This window comes from Falco cherrug, chromosome 6 (genome assembly GCF_023634085.1).
Source record: "Falco cherrug isolate bFalChe1 chromosome 6, bFalChe1.pri, whole genome shotgun sequence".
In the NCBI taxonomy this organism is placed as follows: Eukaryota; Metazoa; Chordata; class Aves; order Falconiformes; family Falconidae; genus Falco; species Falco cherrug.
In genome coordinates this window covers 28,356,943-28,373,849 of record NC_073702.1, presented here as the reverse complement: position 1 = coordinate 28,373,849, position 16,907 = coordinate 28,356,943, and the positions used below count along the sequence as shown (strand labels likewise).

The window sequence follows — 16,907 nt, the reverse complement described above, 5'->3', positions numbered from 1 at the left end:
GGCCACCTCCACAGCCTTGGGAAGGGGTGCTTGTGCTACCAGGCTGTGCCTGGTGTTAAAGAGAGCAGTTTTTGCTATGCTGACTGTATGACAGCAGTACACGGAAAGCAGACGGATGGCAATGAGAAGCAGTTTGTGCCTCAGCTCTCCACATCATGGCCCAGTTCCCGTTCTGTTTCCTGGGGCCACACAGTAATTTGGGGCACAGCGTAAAAGCAAATAATTTCTCTCTTCCAGCACAACACTGCAGCGCAGCAAGTTACTCTCCTTCAGCAGCTTTGGTGGCAATACGCAGGCATGCAATAATGAAAACTAATACCTTTTGCTATGGTCTTGGTCAGGATGTTCTACCTCTGGTTTAGCTGTTGAAGATCTCCTCTCCCTGGGAACCTGGGAAATACAAGACACACTACAATTGCATTCTTCTTCCCATATAAAAAAAAATTATCTTCTCAAAACACAGCTATCTGATCAAATTAAGAAAGCATTGCTTTCTGATACCAGTCATTATTAGCATTGCAGCGTGACTGATGTTCACACAGCTTTGGGATGCCAGGCTCGCCCCAGGTGAGGCCCTGCAGATCCCTGTGTAGCTGACTTGTCCCACTGTGCTGGCCCTGGCTCCTGCCAGCACCACGCAGTGGGAAGACCAGTGCAGAAAACTGTCCATCCCTGGCTGGAGCACCAGCATCAGGGTGAACAGGACCAGCAGGAGATGCCCAGGGTTTGCACTGGTGGTGCAGGTTTTCTCCTCTGCAGGCTGGCAGAGTTCAGCTTGCTAAATGTGCTCATGGCTTGTGAAAGGATGCTGCTCCACAGCCCCCCCCTCAAGAACTCTTGCTCTCTAGGTCACCTCCTCAAAAACCACTCAAGGTTCTCCTTTCTCTGTGAGAATCAGGGGATTTGGGGAGGCCCAGGTCCAATAAGTGTATCGGGATGCTACAGCTCATCTCTCTGCACGGCTACATTCAACACACTGGCCCAAACTGTATTAAACCTTTTATAAACAAAAGGCAACCACCCGTGCTCTGTATTTAAGATGGCTCAATACCACTCCTCATATTTTACACCATGGACAGGATTTGTCCTGAAAACACCACATACCGTAAGGTCAGTCACACAAGCCACCTTGTCCACACACCGATACGTGCCACTTCCCTGGCTGCACTGCAAAGCCAAGGCATACGGAAGAAGCTCAACTCTTTGACCTGTGGCAGCTCATTTCACTGGAGCACCCTAACAGTTCTTGCCACTGCTGGCACAAGCCCGTGGTGCTCAGGTCGAGCACACAGCAAGTCCACGCAAGCTCCTCTGCAAGCCCACACATAGTGCCCAGGAGTTTTGTCACCCTCAACATGCGTGCTGAATGAGCAAAGCATACACCTTCTGGTGTAAGGAGCTGTAAACTCCCACCACCCTCCTTCACTGAAGCCTGCTCAGATGTGGCCCACGCTTGCCAGCTCGGGTGCAACACAGGGAACCACCACTTTGCTACTAACTCAAACGCTGATGGCATACCTGTGTGAACAGCACACTTCCATAAACTGCCCCCAGTTAAAACCTAAGTCCTGGCTCTTCTACATAACCTGGAAATCTCCAATAACACCAGAATTGTTGGATTTTCCACAATAACCACCAAAAACTGGAGAACCTCTAGCTTAAGACTGCTAGGAGGCCGACTAACTGGTCATTGAAAAACCAGGGTCTACCAAGCTACATTTGCCCAATATTCCTAAACTCTAGATTTTGATCAAAAGTTTGTTTCCCCATAAGGCCTCATTAACCACACCTGAGCTATCACTGTAGCCCATTAATCAAATGGAAGAAAACTTGAGTTGCTTGGTTTTGTTGGTTTGCCTTTTTTTTTTAATATGAAGGTGATCTCATCGGCTGTCTTTAATATTGCAGAGGGGGCGTACTAGAAATGCCTAGACGTCGTCCCTTTAGCATTACTTCATAACAGCCCTCAATAAATCCTTCAACATCTAACCATTTTGCTTCACCAAAGTCTGCGGCATACGTGTTCTTCCACTGATTCTTCTGTACGCCCACTGACACTCAAACATAAGAGGAAACCCCAAATTAGACATTAATGTACAACAAATCCCTTCTGCTTTGCCAAGCGTGAAGGATCAGCATCAACGTTTTCTTTGTAATGTACAGGTTTAGAAATCAAAATTGATCCTGTGGATTAAAATCATTCCGGTGAAAGTGTTTTGGGTTTTTTTTCCCCAAAAGCATAGCAAGCATGGGCACAAAGCAGAAAGCCAGTTTTCTCACACAACTAACTGAATAACATCCACATCAGTGAGTCTGTGGCATTTTGTCGTGTGTGTGTGGAGTGCTAATCTCCATATTAAGCATTACAAGAATATTTTGATACGTAAGACATGTTCAACTCTTAAAAGAGTAGACAAGGATTTTGTATGCACAAGGCAACTTGTCCTCATGTTTGAAGAACATACTGAGGCTGGCAATTGCACTCACTACTGTTAAGAGACACTAGCCAAAGGGTCAGGCACACGAGCAGAGTCAGCCTCCTGGCTTCCCTGCATGCTGAGCAAAGAAAAGCAGGCATCTCCACCCGGTGAGCCAGGCCACCATAATGCAGGTGTCTAATACAATCAGGATGCCTCCGTGCCTAGAAACACCTGCTGGTGTCCCCCAACTTTGACTGGAGGTAACTACCTTGACTTAGACTTCTAGTATTTAGGAAAGAAAGCTCAGCAAAATGTATCCCCCAGAAACTAGAAGGTTATCTGTTTGACTGCGTTCAGTTCACCTGTGAGCATCTAGGGAGGCTTATGTCTCCAAGCAGACTGTGAACGCTGGGGAAGACAGCAACAGTTGTCAAAGGATTAACAGATTACAGCAGTTGAAGCTCACTTGAAGGTTAGAAGAAAGCAGACAGCAACTCTTTCAGGTGGGCGCTTCCACCACACACACCACCAGAAACCTGTAGTTACAGCTTAGTATCAGCTGAGACTAAGGTAGCACATCAAAGCCCCAGCAAAAGCCAACAGTCCCACCAGAACAGGGATCAAGTGAGCAAAAGCAGCAAAGTGTCTTTCTCCGTGTGTGTACACATTCAGCCAGTGACATGCACCCAAGTCTCATTCTTCACGACTATTTCTATAATACATTGCCTCCTGCAGAGCCTGGAGTCAACAGGCAGAGTGCTACTGAAGTTTTTGACCCATTATGTTAAGATCCAGGAGATCTTATTTTACCGAGCTAAAATTAAACTAATTTTCAGAAAAAGGAACATGGAACCTTTTCCATTTAAAAGCTACATAGTTTAAAGTCCTTGAGACCTACTCAAAGCTTCTGTAAAAATCCTCTAGCAAATGACACCTTTTCCACAGGTGGAACAAGAGCTCCGCTGGCTGCCAGAGCATACCCACGCCAATCTACCTTGTAGTAATCATAGAGCAGTCCAAGGGCCGCTGCGCTGTCTTCATCACCATTGATGCTCATCATAGCTTTGGTAGCTGCTGTAAGGGGATTTTCAAGAAAGGTTTTCCAGGCCTCATCTTCACTGGTGTAAGGACGTCTCTGAGAGTAGAGAGAGTCATTCTGAAGAACCAACACGGGTCTTTTACTTGAATCATAAAAAAAAAGAAGAAAGGGAAAAAAGCCACCTGTTAGAACGCATGAAAAACATTCCTGAAGTTCTTCAAAATTAGCTGCCCCAGTTTCACAGGGTTCATATTCTGATTCAGTGCGCTGGAAGGATTAGTCAACACAAAAAGCCCAGAAACTTAATTCTGATCTCACTCATGCTCAGTGTAAATCAGGATTAATTTAACCAAACTCAGCTGGATTACACCAGCCTATATAAAGGGGCAAAGCTGTTCAAGAGCAGAACTGACCTCCTCACGCTCTGAATCCAACCCAGAAAGTTACACGCACCCACTGGCCTACCACCTACAAAACCTTTATTACACCCTATGTAATACTACCAAGCCACAACCTGCTCCAGTTCCCGCATGGAACTAGATACATGTGAATTAACAAAATATCTCTTTCCCCATATGTATCAGAGCGTATCTAAAAGCGCCACCTAGAAGCTGCCCATTAGTTACAGACTAGACAAGGAAATTGGTCAAAGGGGCCTCAAATCAATTTGGCAGTGAATTTTTCTGAGGAGGGAAGCCTAAAGACTTACTGCCTGGTTACTGCTGAAGTAAGTGGTGGCACTAGTTTGTAACACCCTCACCAAATGGGGGGGGAGGAGAGGAGGCAAAAAAATAAAAGGGGGGGGGGGGGGAGAGAAAAACTGGAGTTTTCCCCTTTATGTTGTAGTACATAAATATTAAAAAAATATATTTTGCTGGGACCAAGAGAGCTCCAAGACTACTTGGACCTTCTGCTCACAAGAGAAAATCGGACATCTGTAAAAAATGTTATCCTACCAGCTTAGACAACTTAATAGATTTTGGTTCTATTGGTAAAATACACACTTCATCTTTCAAGTCAATTCAAGCTCATGTTGTTTAAATCTGAATGTTAAACTAGTTCAAATAGTTTTATTTTCAGTGCAAGTGTTACTACAGATTGGTGAGGAGAGAAGGGGTGTTTATTTTCTTAAATAATCCAAAACTCAGCATTTGTTAATTAATTGATAAGAGCTTAAAATAAATATTTTTTTTTAAAAAGACACCAACCAAACAAGAAAAGCCCACAAAAAGCAGTTTCCCACCACCTTCCCTCTGTAGATAAGCATTCTTTTCATTTATCCAGATGCATTCAGAGATCAAAATATACTACAAATACAAAAAGTTGTGAAATACTCTAATCAGCTTAACAATATCCTACATTTATCACCACCTTCTACCAAAAAGATTGCGAAGCACTTTGCAAATTACACGTTTTACACGTTCGATCCTTTATCATTTACACAAGTAGTCTAGAGCTTCAATAGAACAGCTTGGCTGAACTGAAGACACTTCAAGCGAGTGGGAGTTTCCAGGACTTGTAAGAGCACTTTGTGGCTATAAATCAGTATTATACAGTTGGAAAAAAAGCTAACGACGACAAAAAACAGACAAGCCCTTGCACCAAGCCCTTTCTTTAAGTCTTCCTACATATTTGCGTACACACTGGCACAGATACCGAAACGCAGTCACCTCAGGTATTGAGGACATCCATTTTCTATCCAAATGTGGCAAGCAGCAGAAGACAATGCAGAATTTTCTTTAGCGACATGGTACAAGCTCCCATTCTTACACAATGCAATAAAAGAAACCTTGAATATCCATAGCAGATGGGTAAATCCTCCAGTTAAAGACACTCGTGAAGAAAAAGGCAACTGAAATAACCTGGGTACGGTTCACTTGATCCATCCCTGCCAGGCTACAGGGCTAAGTCAGCCCCGCTGGAGCTCACAAGACCACTAAGCCGATTCCGTCCAGCAGCAGCACAATGTTCACAAGGAACGAGAGAACCAAGGGAGAATCAAGAACATCGAGGACTAAAGCAGCCACCAACCAGAAACGTAGCGAATGCAAAAACTTTGTATTTTACTGTGATTTCTTTGTCATTGCAACACCTAAGTGTAATGCGCGTTGCCCTACAGGTAACCTACCACCCTAAAAGCAGCGTGGAAAGAATTATCTGCAGTTAGCGAGAGAAGCGCCGGGCTTGGCAGTAACTCGATCCCTGAACAGAACCACAGTTGTGTTTGTGGTTTGTTTGGGTTTTTTTGTTGTTTTTTTTTTTCCCCCAGAAAAATGAGAAGATATTAATAAAAGGAGGTAAACGTTTATTTTCCATAAGCTTTAGGTCTCCAGATTACCAGCATGTGGATCTGCTCGCAGAGTAGTAGGTGTGTCCAGCAAAGGCTGGAAATAAGTTTCCTACTGCAGCGTTAGTAACTTCTGAACTCCACGTCCTACATGGCCAAAGCTGCAGAGAAACGTTACAAAAAGCAGACAGTCTTTCTCTCTTCGCCTGCAAAAACCCCACAACGTCCTGCGCTGACATGGCAGAATCTACTCCCACGCTCACAGCCCCCCACCCCCACCCCGTCATCCCCCCGCGGCGCCGCGGGACCCCGGCCCGCCCCGCGCACCCACCGCGCCGGGGCAGCGCTCCTGCCGCCGCCTCCGACGTGCCACGACCGGACCTGCTACGGCCTCATCCGTTCGGTGTCATCGGAGGGAAAAACGCGTATGAAACGTCCTAATCACAGGGTGACAGCCAGCGGCTGCCTTCGCGTCCTCTTGCTAGAAGAATCAGCGTGTTACGAAAAAACCCGCTCCGGTAAGAACGCTGTGCTTTCGCTAGGAACGGGGCGCATCCCAGTCACCGGCCGTTCAAGACAACGTAATTTTGTGATCGGGTCCTCAAACCGCTCCGCATACCCCGTTTTCTATTCCCCTACGCCGCCCGCAGCCGCCGTCCCGGAGGAGCGCGGTGACACCGACCACCGCGCGGGGTCCGGCCGCCGCCGCCCGCTCGTCCCGCAGCGACCGACATCGCGCGCGGCTTAAACTCGTGGCACCGGCCCCGCGCCGTGCGGGGCAGCTGCGGCCGCGCTCACCGGCCGACCCCTCGGCCGCCGGCGGGGCGGGGGTGGCCGCGGCCGCCCCCTTACCTGCCGAAGTCCACCTTGCCGGAAGGGTGCGCCTCGTAGAAATCCATGGGGGCCGCTCCGGCCGCCGGGCAGCGGCGCGGGGCTCCGGCGGGGGCGGGGGACACAGCCCACCGCTGCGGCTCCGCCCGCCTCCCTCAGCCCGCCGGAGAGGGGCAGCCCGGCGCTGCGGCGGCGCCCGCTCCTCCCGACGGCGCGGCCCGCTGGCCGCCGCCGCCCGCATTTAAGGCGCGGCGCGGCGGGGCGGGGGGCGGACGGCGACGGCGCTGACCCACGCCTCGCTGCCGGTGTCGGGTTTCAAAGCCGGCCCTGCCTCGCCGCTCGCCGCCGGGCCCCTCCGCCCCCCGGGGGCTCGCCCTCCCCCCCGCCATTTCGCACCGCCCCGCCGCAGCCACCGGTCACTCCTCGGAGAAGATGGAGAGCGGCGGGTGGCCGGGGAGAGCGGCTCCCCCCCCCGGCCCGGCCCCGCAGGAGATCGGGCCCCGGGCGGCGAGCCCCTCTCGCCGCAGCCCCCCCCGGGGGGGCGGCAGCACCGGTCGGACCGGACCCGCTCCCCACCCCGTCACTCACTTGTCGTACTCTTGTGTCATGTCTGGCGGAGGCAGCGGGCGGCAGAACTGGCCCGGCTGGTCGGGAGGGCGAGGCGGGGGCGAGCGGAGAGAGCAGCGCGCAGCCCGCCGCACCGACGGGTTTTGTCGGCTTTTCTCGCCCGCTCAGGTGGCTCCCGCAGCCGCAGGTGGACGGGCGCCGCGCGACGCCTCCCATTGGCTGCCGCAGGCCGCGGGGCGGAGCTGCCGCGCCCCCATTGGGCGGCCGGGCGGGGAGGGGCGGCGCCCCGTGCCCGTGCGGGGCTCGGCGGGGGCCGGGGGGCGGCGGCTGAGGCAGGGCTGGGGCGGCCCGTGGGGCCGGGCCGGGCAGCGGGCGATACCCGCCGCGTTACAGCGCGGGCGACGGCGCCAGTCCGGGAGAGTAAAACCTCGCGGGGCAGGTGCTCCCCCGCGCTTGGGGGCCTCCCTGGGGCCCGGCGGCGCACCCCGCTGTCACAGGCCGCTTTCCTGAGGGAAACCCCCTCTTCCCCCGGTTTACCCCCGTCCCCTCTGCACGTATTGCGCTCACGGGGGCCAGGCGCTGGCACCGGAGCCCCCGGTGCTCATCGCCCGGCCGCGGCAGGCGGGGGCTCCCCGCTGGGGCGCGGGGGCTCCCCGCTGGGGCGCGGGGGCCCGGCCCTGGGCGAGGGACTCACCCTGGCATCTCTTCCGCGCTAAAAACGCGGTTCCCTTCGCCCTCTCCCGCACTACGTGACCTCCTTTCTTCTTCCTCTGCTCAACGCGTTTTTAGCGAAGTCTGACACCGACACCGGGCGGGTTAGTTCGCCCCAGCACTGCGATACCAAAGCACTGCGGGTCCCGGCGTCCTTCCGCGCCTCACAGGTGCGCCTGGGCGTACAACCGAGTTACTGCTGGAAACGCACCTAAATCCTCTGGTTTAACAGCAGCAGCAACATTACAAATACACTGGGTATCTCCAAAGTGGCATGGATTGATTTAAATCAGAAAAAATCTTAAAAGTTTCTCCTTGAGAAATAAGGGTGGGAGGTTGCTTGTTTAAGTAACAAGTTGAATCAAACCCATATAGCAACAACGCTCTCTATCATATGTCAAGATGCTTCAGATAGCTACTGTAATTTAAAAGTATGTACGCTAATAAGAGGTCTCTCCTTCTAGGTCAGAATCTCTTCCCCATTTGTTCAGGATATACTCCAGTGCAAAATTATAGAAGGACAATTCAAGCAGCCAACCGAAGGAAACGTGAAACTAAAAGGAACAAACTTTCACTAAGGGTCTAATCCTCGAAGTTGCTTAATATCCTCTGACTGGATTACAACTAGTGTTCTAGAAAAAAAATGTTTTGTTTGGATCTGCAGACGTTGCCACTAGGATGGCAAAAGATAAATATCAATACCAAAGTAGAATCTTGCCCTACAAAGTGAACTGATGTAAATCGTCCTTCATTATATGCAATAAAGGTATTCTGTATTTTTAACCCATTTTAAATCTAATTCGAGATTACACAAAGAAAATTTCTTATCTGTTCTCTCATACAAACCCCCCCCCCCCCCCCCGTAATCCAATAAAGATGTCAGAAAGTTAAATTTTTCCAAGCAAGTGTAACTTGCTTCGTTTCTGATACAAGTTACAAAGCCAGCTCAAAATGGGAAGTACTGGGAAGGACTGCTAACTTTCTCAGGTGTCATTCACTCCTCACACTCCCTGCTTCTGTTCATAGAATTCTAGGATGTGCAGACACAATCTCTGCATTTTGGCACACATGCACACTTTTCATTAACAATATAATACTACCCTGTAGCTGTAAGTGACCCAGATGCAGTATGTGCTGCAGTTCAGTCACATGTTTACATTGCACCCAAACTGCTAAAATCTTAGTAATGTGCCACGCTTGGTATTTCTACTGAACTAGAATTTACCATGTTTTTATTCCAAATATGTCAAAACTGTTGCCTCTGCAAAAGGGATGGCTTTTCTTAACAGCCTGATCCGCTGATGAAAACTTAGTTATCGACATAGCGATCACTTCCACATTCAGGAGACAATGATATAAACACCGGATTGTGACACCACTGACTAATCTGCCGGTCACAATCTAGACTCTGTAACACCACTTGTAGGTGTATTTCTGTGATGTCACTATCTGGGTTGCATCATCGCTGAATAAAATCAGGCAAGAAGCGCAAAGGGATTTAGGAGAGCTTTGGCTCAGGCATAAAGCTATGCCAGCCTCGTGTGGCAGCGCTCTGGCAGGGCTTCCCTTGCCATGCGCCGACTGGCGTTCCTTCCACTTCTTTCCTCATTCAGCCCTTTCACCCTGATGTCACTGCTCTCCCCCACCTCTCATGCCCTTCCCTTTACCTTTCGCTCTGCCTCAGGCCTGCCTGCAGTATTCTCCTTCCCTTCTCCTATTCATTTTCCCTTTTGAATGGATTCCACTTGAAACACGCAAGGAACCCCACCGAACTCACGCGCCATTTGCAACCATCTGGCCGAGCGCTGTCTCAACATGCTTGCACCTCTCCCCAGTCTGTCTTTTGACATCGCTATCTAGAGAACCTGGGATTTATTCTGGACAAGGATTAGCTACTGTTATGACTTACCTAACAAATAAGGTTTTAAAATCTCATACCCGATAATTATCATCTACATGCACTGGCCATTCACACCTGTGTAATAAACAAACAAGTTGCATCATGTTTGTAACAGTACTTTTTGATTTCACAAAATGCAGCAGGGAGTCAAAACAAAATACTTTGCACTTAATCTGAACCCCTGAGATGGAAGGGCCAGGTGACAGAGCTGGCTGTGAAGAGCAGTGAATCTTCTACACTCGCCATTACAGAGCACACCAGACGAGCTTTTCTTTCCAGCAGCAGGCCTGTGGTCCACTAATGACAGAGCTGGAAAAGAAAGCCTGAAGCTGATCACTGACCCCCACAGAACAAGCCTGAAGGCATCAAAGGGCTGAAAAAAAAAAAAAAAAAAAAGCCCAGGCAGGGGTTCATGAACTCCCTAGGAAGTGAGGTGAAAGCAGGCACAGTGGGAAGAAATGGAAAGACAACCGACAGTGGAAAAGGGGGCTGGAATGGGAAGATGGAAAAAGCTGGGGGGGGAAGGGTAAATAAACAAATGAAAGCATAACGAGTGAAATACAGAATGGGAAAATTAAATAAAGAGTTCACTTTTCACATCAGTCACATCCCTATACGCAACATTGCAGGCATTCCTTAAAGCTTCCCCTTTTGATTCTGCATTTTGCACTAAAGATAACGTAGGCACTGTTGAGAGCACACAGATTATTCAGAGGCAGGACAGTAGCTCCATCAGCCTGACTGAGGACATAAAACATAAATTAACCAGTTTTGCAGCACCCTGTGTATTAAAAGTCAGCATGAAACCTTGAAATTTATCGATGATAAAATCTTTAGCATGTTATCCAGTCTCACTGAGCATTTATCATCTCTACTCAATATTGCGCTTCCTCTGGGTTTGACTTCTGCGTACACAGGTCCTGCCACACAGGCTGATAGCAGTGCAGCAAGAGAACAGCGCGTGCAGCATTTTCACTGCGTGCTGTTCTCTGCCTAATCTGCTTTGCTCCACAGCACGGAAGCCACCCAGCTGCCCGCTTAGGAGTTACGAACACCACAGACCTCAGTTCAGTAAACAAAAATGTTTTGTCACAGTTTTGTATCAAACGTAAGCACAACTTACTGTGTGGATGAGATCCAGGGCCAGGTGGATTGCTTCACACCCTAGCGTCAGAGCAAACTGCAAGCGGCGGTCACAGCGAGCCCTGCTGCACTGAGCTGCGGGACCATGGTCGAAGTCACGCTCAGAGAAGCACGGGACCCAGCCTGCCTTCGGACGTGAAGCCTGTCTAGCTTGTGAGGAGCTGACAGCTCATCAGGAACTCACTAGCTCTGCAGTTCAATATCTAGACCTTGAGAGCCAGGGCACTTGGACATAGTTTTAGGACGCTCTTCCCTGGGCCTGTAAGGAGGTGCTGTCTTCACCCTTGTCTCTTGCAGCAGCCTCTGCTCCGCACCCCTCAGGCAGCCCTGTCAGAGTGCCATTGCAGGCGTCCGCCATGAAAAGGCAGCGCAGAAGCAGCCCAGGATCGAGACCAAGCTACTGGATCACAGCATACACACCAAACACACTCGGTGGCATTCTGATGAGGCAACGGCAGGGTCTGAGCAAAGCCACTGCTAGAACAACAGGGTTGTCTGTGAGCAGACACAGAATATTCCTACGATGCAGAGCAGCCATGCAAGATTATCAGAGGAACGTGCTTGTATTTCCTTTTAAAACTACCTGATGTCAACTGCTGGAGGCAGAGCGTAATGCTGAGGATCGGGGAGGAGTATTGTGGCTCTGGAAATGCTGCCATTAGCAGTTGTACAAGGGCAGCTACACCCTCACGTGAGAACACAAGCATTCATCATCTCCCGTTCTGCCAATCCTTACTCTCTTGTTCACTGTTTCAGCATCACAAGCAGCAGCGAGGAAAGCTCTTTCACGTATGCCTGTTTCCACATCTTGGCATCCCCTTTATGCTGTCCCTCATCTAATCTGGCCAAGAACAAAGGAGCTTCACATGTGAGGAGCAACAAGGCCAGTAACCCCAGAGGAGGTACTGGAAAGCAAGCATTTTGCATTTAGAGCATGAGCAAATGCAGCAAGAGATACTGCTTTGACCAATCTACATACTAACATACTCAGCCAGGAAGTAAGTATGATCATATGTGCTGGGAAGCCCATCTCATTTTGGGTCAAAATACAAGATTCATTAAGCAGAACTATCCTGACTCTTTCCACCTATGAAGCAGCATAAAACTTCACCAGATATGGGGAAAGGACAGATGAACTAGGGAGAAGACACCTTATTCAGGGACTTAACATTTTCAGACTTATCCCAAAATCCCCGTGGGTCCTGGCTCTTTTACTTCCAGCCCTGCAAAAGCACCCTCTTGACAACTTACCACAAATACCCTGAAATAATTTTTCAGGACCATCGACAAAAGTCTTGTTTGTCCATAAAGAGAGAAAAGTCATTTTGAGGAAGGAAGCTTTGAGATTTCCAAGTTATGAGAAAGAGAGTTATTCATTCTGTTGCCTGCAACATCGCACAAAGCTTTCTCAAATCTTCCAACCGTTTCAGGGGTCATGCTAAAAATGGGTTAGGAAGATGTAATGACAGTGAAGCCCGTACAACACACTATGGCCAATAAATTAGACTACCATCGCTTGCAGGCATTGGGCTTTGCTGATTCTCATTGCCTGGTTAAATCGGGTTCAGGGTCCTCACACTCCACGTTAAGAGGTTAAGGGAAAAGTCAAACATCTCTCCTTCGTATCTGGAAAACAGTAAAACCTTTAAAAAGAAAAATGTATTAAAAAGAAAAAAAGACTGAGTCTAAGCTGATACTGACAATGCAGTCACACTGCAGTAGTGAAAAACTAGTAAGGTTTACTAGTAAGGTAAAACATCGATTCTGCTGAAGGCTGTATCTTTCAAAAGAGAATGAGATATCTGCCATATTTCTCCACTGAAACAACAGAAAGGTTGCATTAATTAGGAGAATTCATAAAGCAAGGTTACTAAGAAAAAAACCCGGTGTGTTAAAATATAACACACAAACTAGGAGAAAGCCTAAATTCACTTAAGAAGGCACATCAAGGTCTCAGAATAACTGACTTGCTATTGTCTAACTTAATTGTTTAACTATTCTAAGTCTTCTCAATATATACTGTTTTAAAAGTTCAATCTAAAAAAAAACCCACTTGCCTTTATACTTAAGAACTCTCATTCAACATTTAAAGCAAGAAAACCCCCCAAACTGATTCTCTTTATTTAAAATTTTCATGGGAAGAGGTACAAAAAAGTAGCTATCAGAAAGCTGAGCTTTATTTGGGCATTTTCAGCAAATACTTACAGAAAGGAGCTGTAACTTAAAAGTAGATAGAAGAGGTGGTTGGAACTGCTGAATTGCAGCAGACACCCTAGCCTTCAGCTATCTGCCGGTAGCTGTCTGTTCAACCAGTGTGGCTCCACCTCAGGGTTGTATTAACTGGACCCAAAGTAGTTGTCCCAAGAGAGCTCTCAACCACACTTCGCTGAAGATAAGGCACTCTTTGTGGCTCGTCAGCTTCTTAAACATCATTACTCCAACATAAGTGTTGATTGATTAAACTGGATAGAACTAACATTAAGTATTTTAGGGGCACACCCTTTACTTTTAAATCTGACTCTTAACCTATGTGTCCAGAAGGCACATGGCTCTTGATGATTAACTGCAAGCTTTACTCCAGTTTATTAAAGTACATCCTTAATTTATTCTAACATCTAAGGGAGCTTTGTTACGTTTGTAACAATGTAACAATGAGCCCAGTATTTTTAATTTATGAAGCTGAGATTTTACTAGTACAGTACTTTTAAAAGAAAGGTGTACCTATAATTAAGTGCATAAGTCTTTCAAATAAAGACTTCTGAATTAAATGAAACCTTTATGTCTAACAGGGTGTCTTTTAGATAGTTAATTCAAAACTTTACCAGATATTGTTGGAAAAAGAATAAGACACTTTCAGTTGCTTAAGCAAGCATTGTTGAAAACAGTGACAATGTGTATTACACTTTTGTAGATTTTTAACTGATACAAATACTAATCCAGAACAAGAATGAATAATTTTACCAAATATTTACAAACTTTAGTAATTCACTCAGGTAAGGTCAAACATAATAGATGGTAGCTAATTTTAAAACACAAACACTAGACACAAGATGAGATTCAAATTGTTGTATTCCGAGTCCATTAACGTAAACATCAGTTCAAGACACGTCGTCAAAGTCTGTTGTCATGTTGTGCTAGATACCTCAGATTTAGACATACTGAACTATAGCTACTTATGAAATCTCGAAAACATAGAACACTTAACAACTCAGTCTGCTCTTTCCTCTTCCCCCGTCAAGCACAGTTTAGCTCTGTATGGCTAAAACTATGCCTTCTCATTTGCATGTTACAATCACACTATAGGACCATTGCTCTCAATACCTGTTCTACCATAACTACTTAAAATACCTGAAAAAGTAAAAACTCCCACCTGAAGTGTGTCTTCTTTATCACCTTAGATCAGGACACCATGCTTAATTACCTCCTGCCTCTGCTGAGCCAGTGAAGCCTCCTGGTTTGCCAGTATTTCCAATTGACTATTACAATTTACCTTTAATAGTCCTGTCTGCTCTACCCATGCTCGAAACACTACTTTATCACTTTGCTCCAGAGAGGTATAGCAGCATTTCTCCTCCCCTATTATTCACCTGTTTCAAATTTTTAGACAACCCTTCCATCACACTCAGAGTCTACTCGTTGGACTGATTACCTTCCCAGATTACACCTCACTGAAGCCCTTGCTCAGGAAGGAAGGTATTACTCTTTTATGTCTGCAGACACCATTTTTTCTTGTTTATAATAAAGCTTAGAAACAACTGTTGATTTTGGCTTTGATCAAATATATTTGGCAACTTCTGTACTCCATACTGATGGTCGGAATCACTGAATTTTATTTAATTCAACTGAAAGCAGCATTATTCATCTGGCTATCTACTCAACATCTCTGTTCAACATATGTATATGTTATGGTGTCTTTAATGTAGTGGCAGCACCCAACTTCATTTACACGTTGTCTGGGATAGCTGAAAACACAGTGCATAAATAAGATTGAACATGAGAAACTGGCAGAATGGCTGAGGCACAAGCTACTGAAGATGCTGGATTATAAAGCAGTCAGAAGAAATTCAAATGACAGTAGCCTTGCAAAAGAAGAATGGCAGGAAAACCTGGCAGTCACCGTTGCACAAGAAATAGGATGGGCAGTCCCAGGTATAAAAGTAGCTGCAAAATCTGTGAAGCCTGAAGTGGAACATGGACCTGAAAAGTGTTAACTTGAATGAGAGGCTCAGACATAAAAAGGAGACTGGGAGATACACAAGATGCTAGCAAATTTAGAAAACAGTGCCAGAGTTGCTCCAGAACAGTCCGTTTAGAAACAATGACTAAAAAACTCACTGCAGTGAAAACATCAACCAACTGCTCCTTGTACTTGTTAACACACTATTTCACAACAAAGTAAACATAACTTTCTCAAAATATATTTGCTGCCATACAACAGTAGGTAAAAAAATAGATAATATTTTAATTGCAAAGTCTCACAGTGTAATTAGATCTTAATGTGCTGTCCACAATATATACAATTATACCAAAAAATGGCAAATTTCATAGCTTCCTGTTGGCGCTCACGCAAAGTGAGGAAATAAATTGTGATAAACTGTTACCTTGGTAACTTTCCCAGCTGAAGACCGGTGACTTAAAATACAGATAAAATGACACTACAAGTTAAGTACAGTAGTAGAGCTCAGCGCTACTATCCTAACAAAGAACTTCCATGCAGGCAAAAGGATCAGTGTAGGTTTAGACGTAATACCGTGGCTTGGGATCCAACCAACTAATTTACAAGGGTTTAATACTGTTATTTTTAGTCTTTTTACTTCCTTATACCTGCACTATATTTTGGCTTTTTAAAGACTTTTTTATTAAAAAGTTTCTGTTCTATAGCACAGACCTCATCGTGGATATAAGAGGGTTGTATCCTCAGAAGAAAGGAGAATAATTTTAGTACAAAATGGTAACTCTGGGGGAAGTCCACTTCTCTGTAATGAGCCAGATGACCACACAATCTGAAAAGAAAGAGGGGGAAAAAATGCACCCGAAATTACAAGTGTATTTAGTATTTAGCTAGCATTCATATTTTCGATTGTAATTACAGGAAAATTCTACATGTTTCCAACAACATAAATCACAATTCTGGCCTACAATGTCGATTCTGTGAAGTGATCTCCTCCTGCAAAACCCTCAAGTAGAGGATTGGACCAAGACATGTTCAGAGGTGGTGCAGACACAGTAAGAAGGAAAAGCCTGTAGAGCTTCTTGCACTATGAATCAGGATCACACTCAACCAGTTCAATACATTCTTTGCCTTTCAGGACCAAAATGAACCAGTGTTTGTTCTGCCAGCTTTTAGCAAGCGTAGCAAAGTGTGAAAATGGCTACCTTACTCTATTTTTAAAGTTCCTAAGACTATCCAATGAAGACATCCAGGCTCTTTTCTGTGTTCTTTGCCCACACTCTCCACAGGGTCCCTTCTCTTCTTCTTGACACTATGCCATGAGATTATAACCCATCTGTTTCTTGTCCATTGCCTTTGTGTGCTAAATATAAACTACCTGTCTAAAAACGAAAGAGAAAAGCTAAGTTCAGGTCAGTAGAGTAACACAGGAAACACTGGGGCAAACAATGACCAGGTCGACAGAAAGTAATGAGTGCCATTAGCAGCCTTCTGCTTAATTATTTTGTAGCTCTCATGGTGAAGATATTAATGAAAACGATGAGGTCATTTTATTGATGAAGTATACAATGAAAACAGCAAACTGGACTTGCTGGTAACAAGTGTCAGACTGAACAAAAGATGACACAGAGGACAGACTGCAGAGAGAGCTCTGTAAACATTAAGTTCAGCGACTTAGGTTGTAAAAACACCCTGTTCTGGGTTAGCATCAAATTTGGTTTTATTATTAGTGGGAAGTTTAAAATAGTAGAAGTTCCAGCTGTTTCAATTTTTAAAAAAATCTTTTACATTGATATGGGGATTCAGGTGCTATTCATCCCAAGTCCTATGCATCTTCC

At 46.3% G+C, this 16,907-nt stretch overlaps 2 protein-coding genes across 3 annotated transcripts in view; both read right to left on the bottom strand.

The window, feature by feature from the left end:
* Positions 1-15,890, bottom strand: part of GRHL1 (grainyhead like transcription factor 1) — a 51,948-nt gene extending 36,058 nt beyond the window's left edge. Inside the window, exons 1-3 of the mRNA XM_055713875.1 lie at positions 15,787-15,890; positions 3,415-3,601; positions 320-390 (exon numbers count right to left, since the gene is read on the bottom strand). Of these exons, the coding sequence (XP_055569850.1) occupies positions 320-390; positions 3,415-3,601; positions 15,787-15,791 (263 nt within the window). The 5' untranslated portion in view covers positions 15,792-15,890. The remainder of the gene's footprint in view (positions 1-319; positions 391-3,414; positions 3,602-15,786) is intronic.
* The window catches only part of TAF1B (TATA-box binding protein associated factor, RNA polymerase I subunit B), a 53,490-nt gene continuing 49,566 nt past the window's right edge, over positions 12,984-16,907 (bottom strand). For both annotated transcript variants that reach the window (XM_055713873.1, XM_055713874.1), the window contains exon 15: positions 12,984-15,901. In XM_055713873.1, coding sequence (XP_055569848.1) covers positions 15,709-15,901 — 193 coding nt within the window. In that variant the 3' untranslated portion in view covers positions 12,984-15,708. The remainder of the gene's footprint in view (positions 15,902-16,907) is intronic.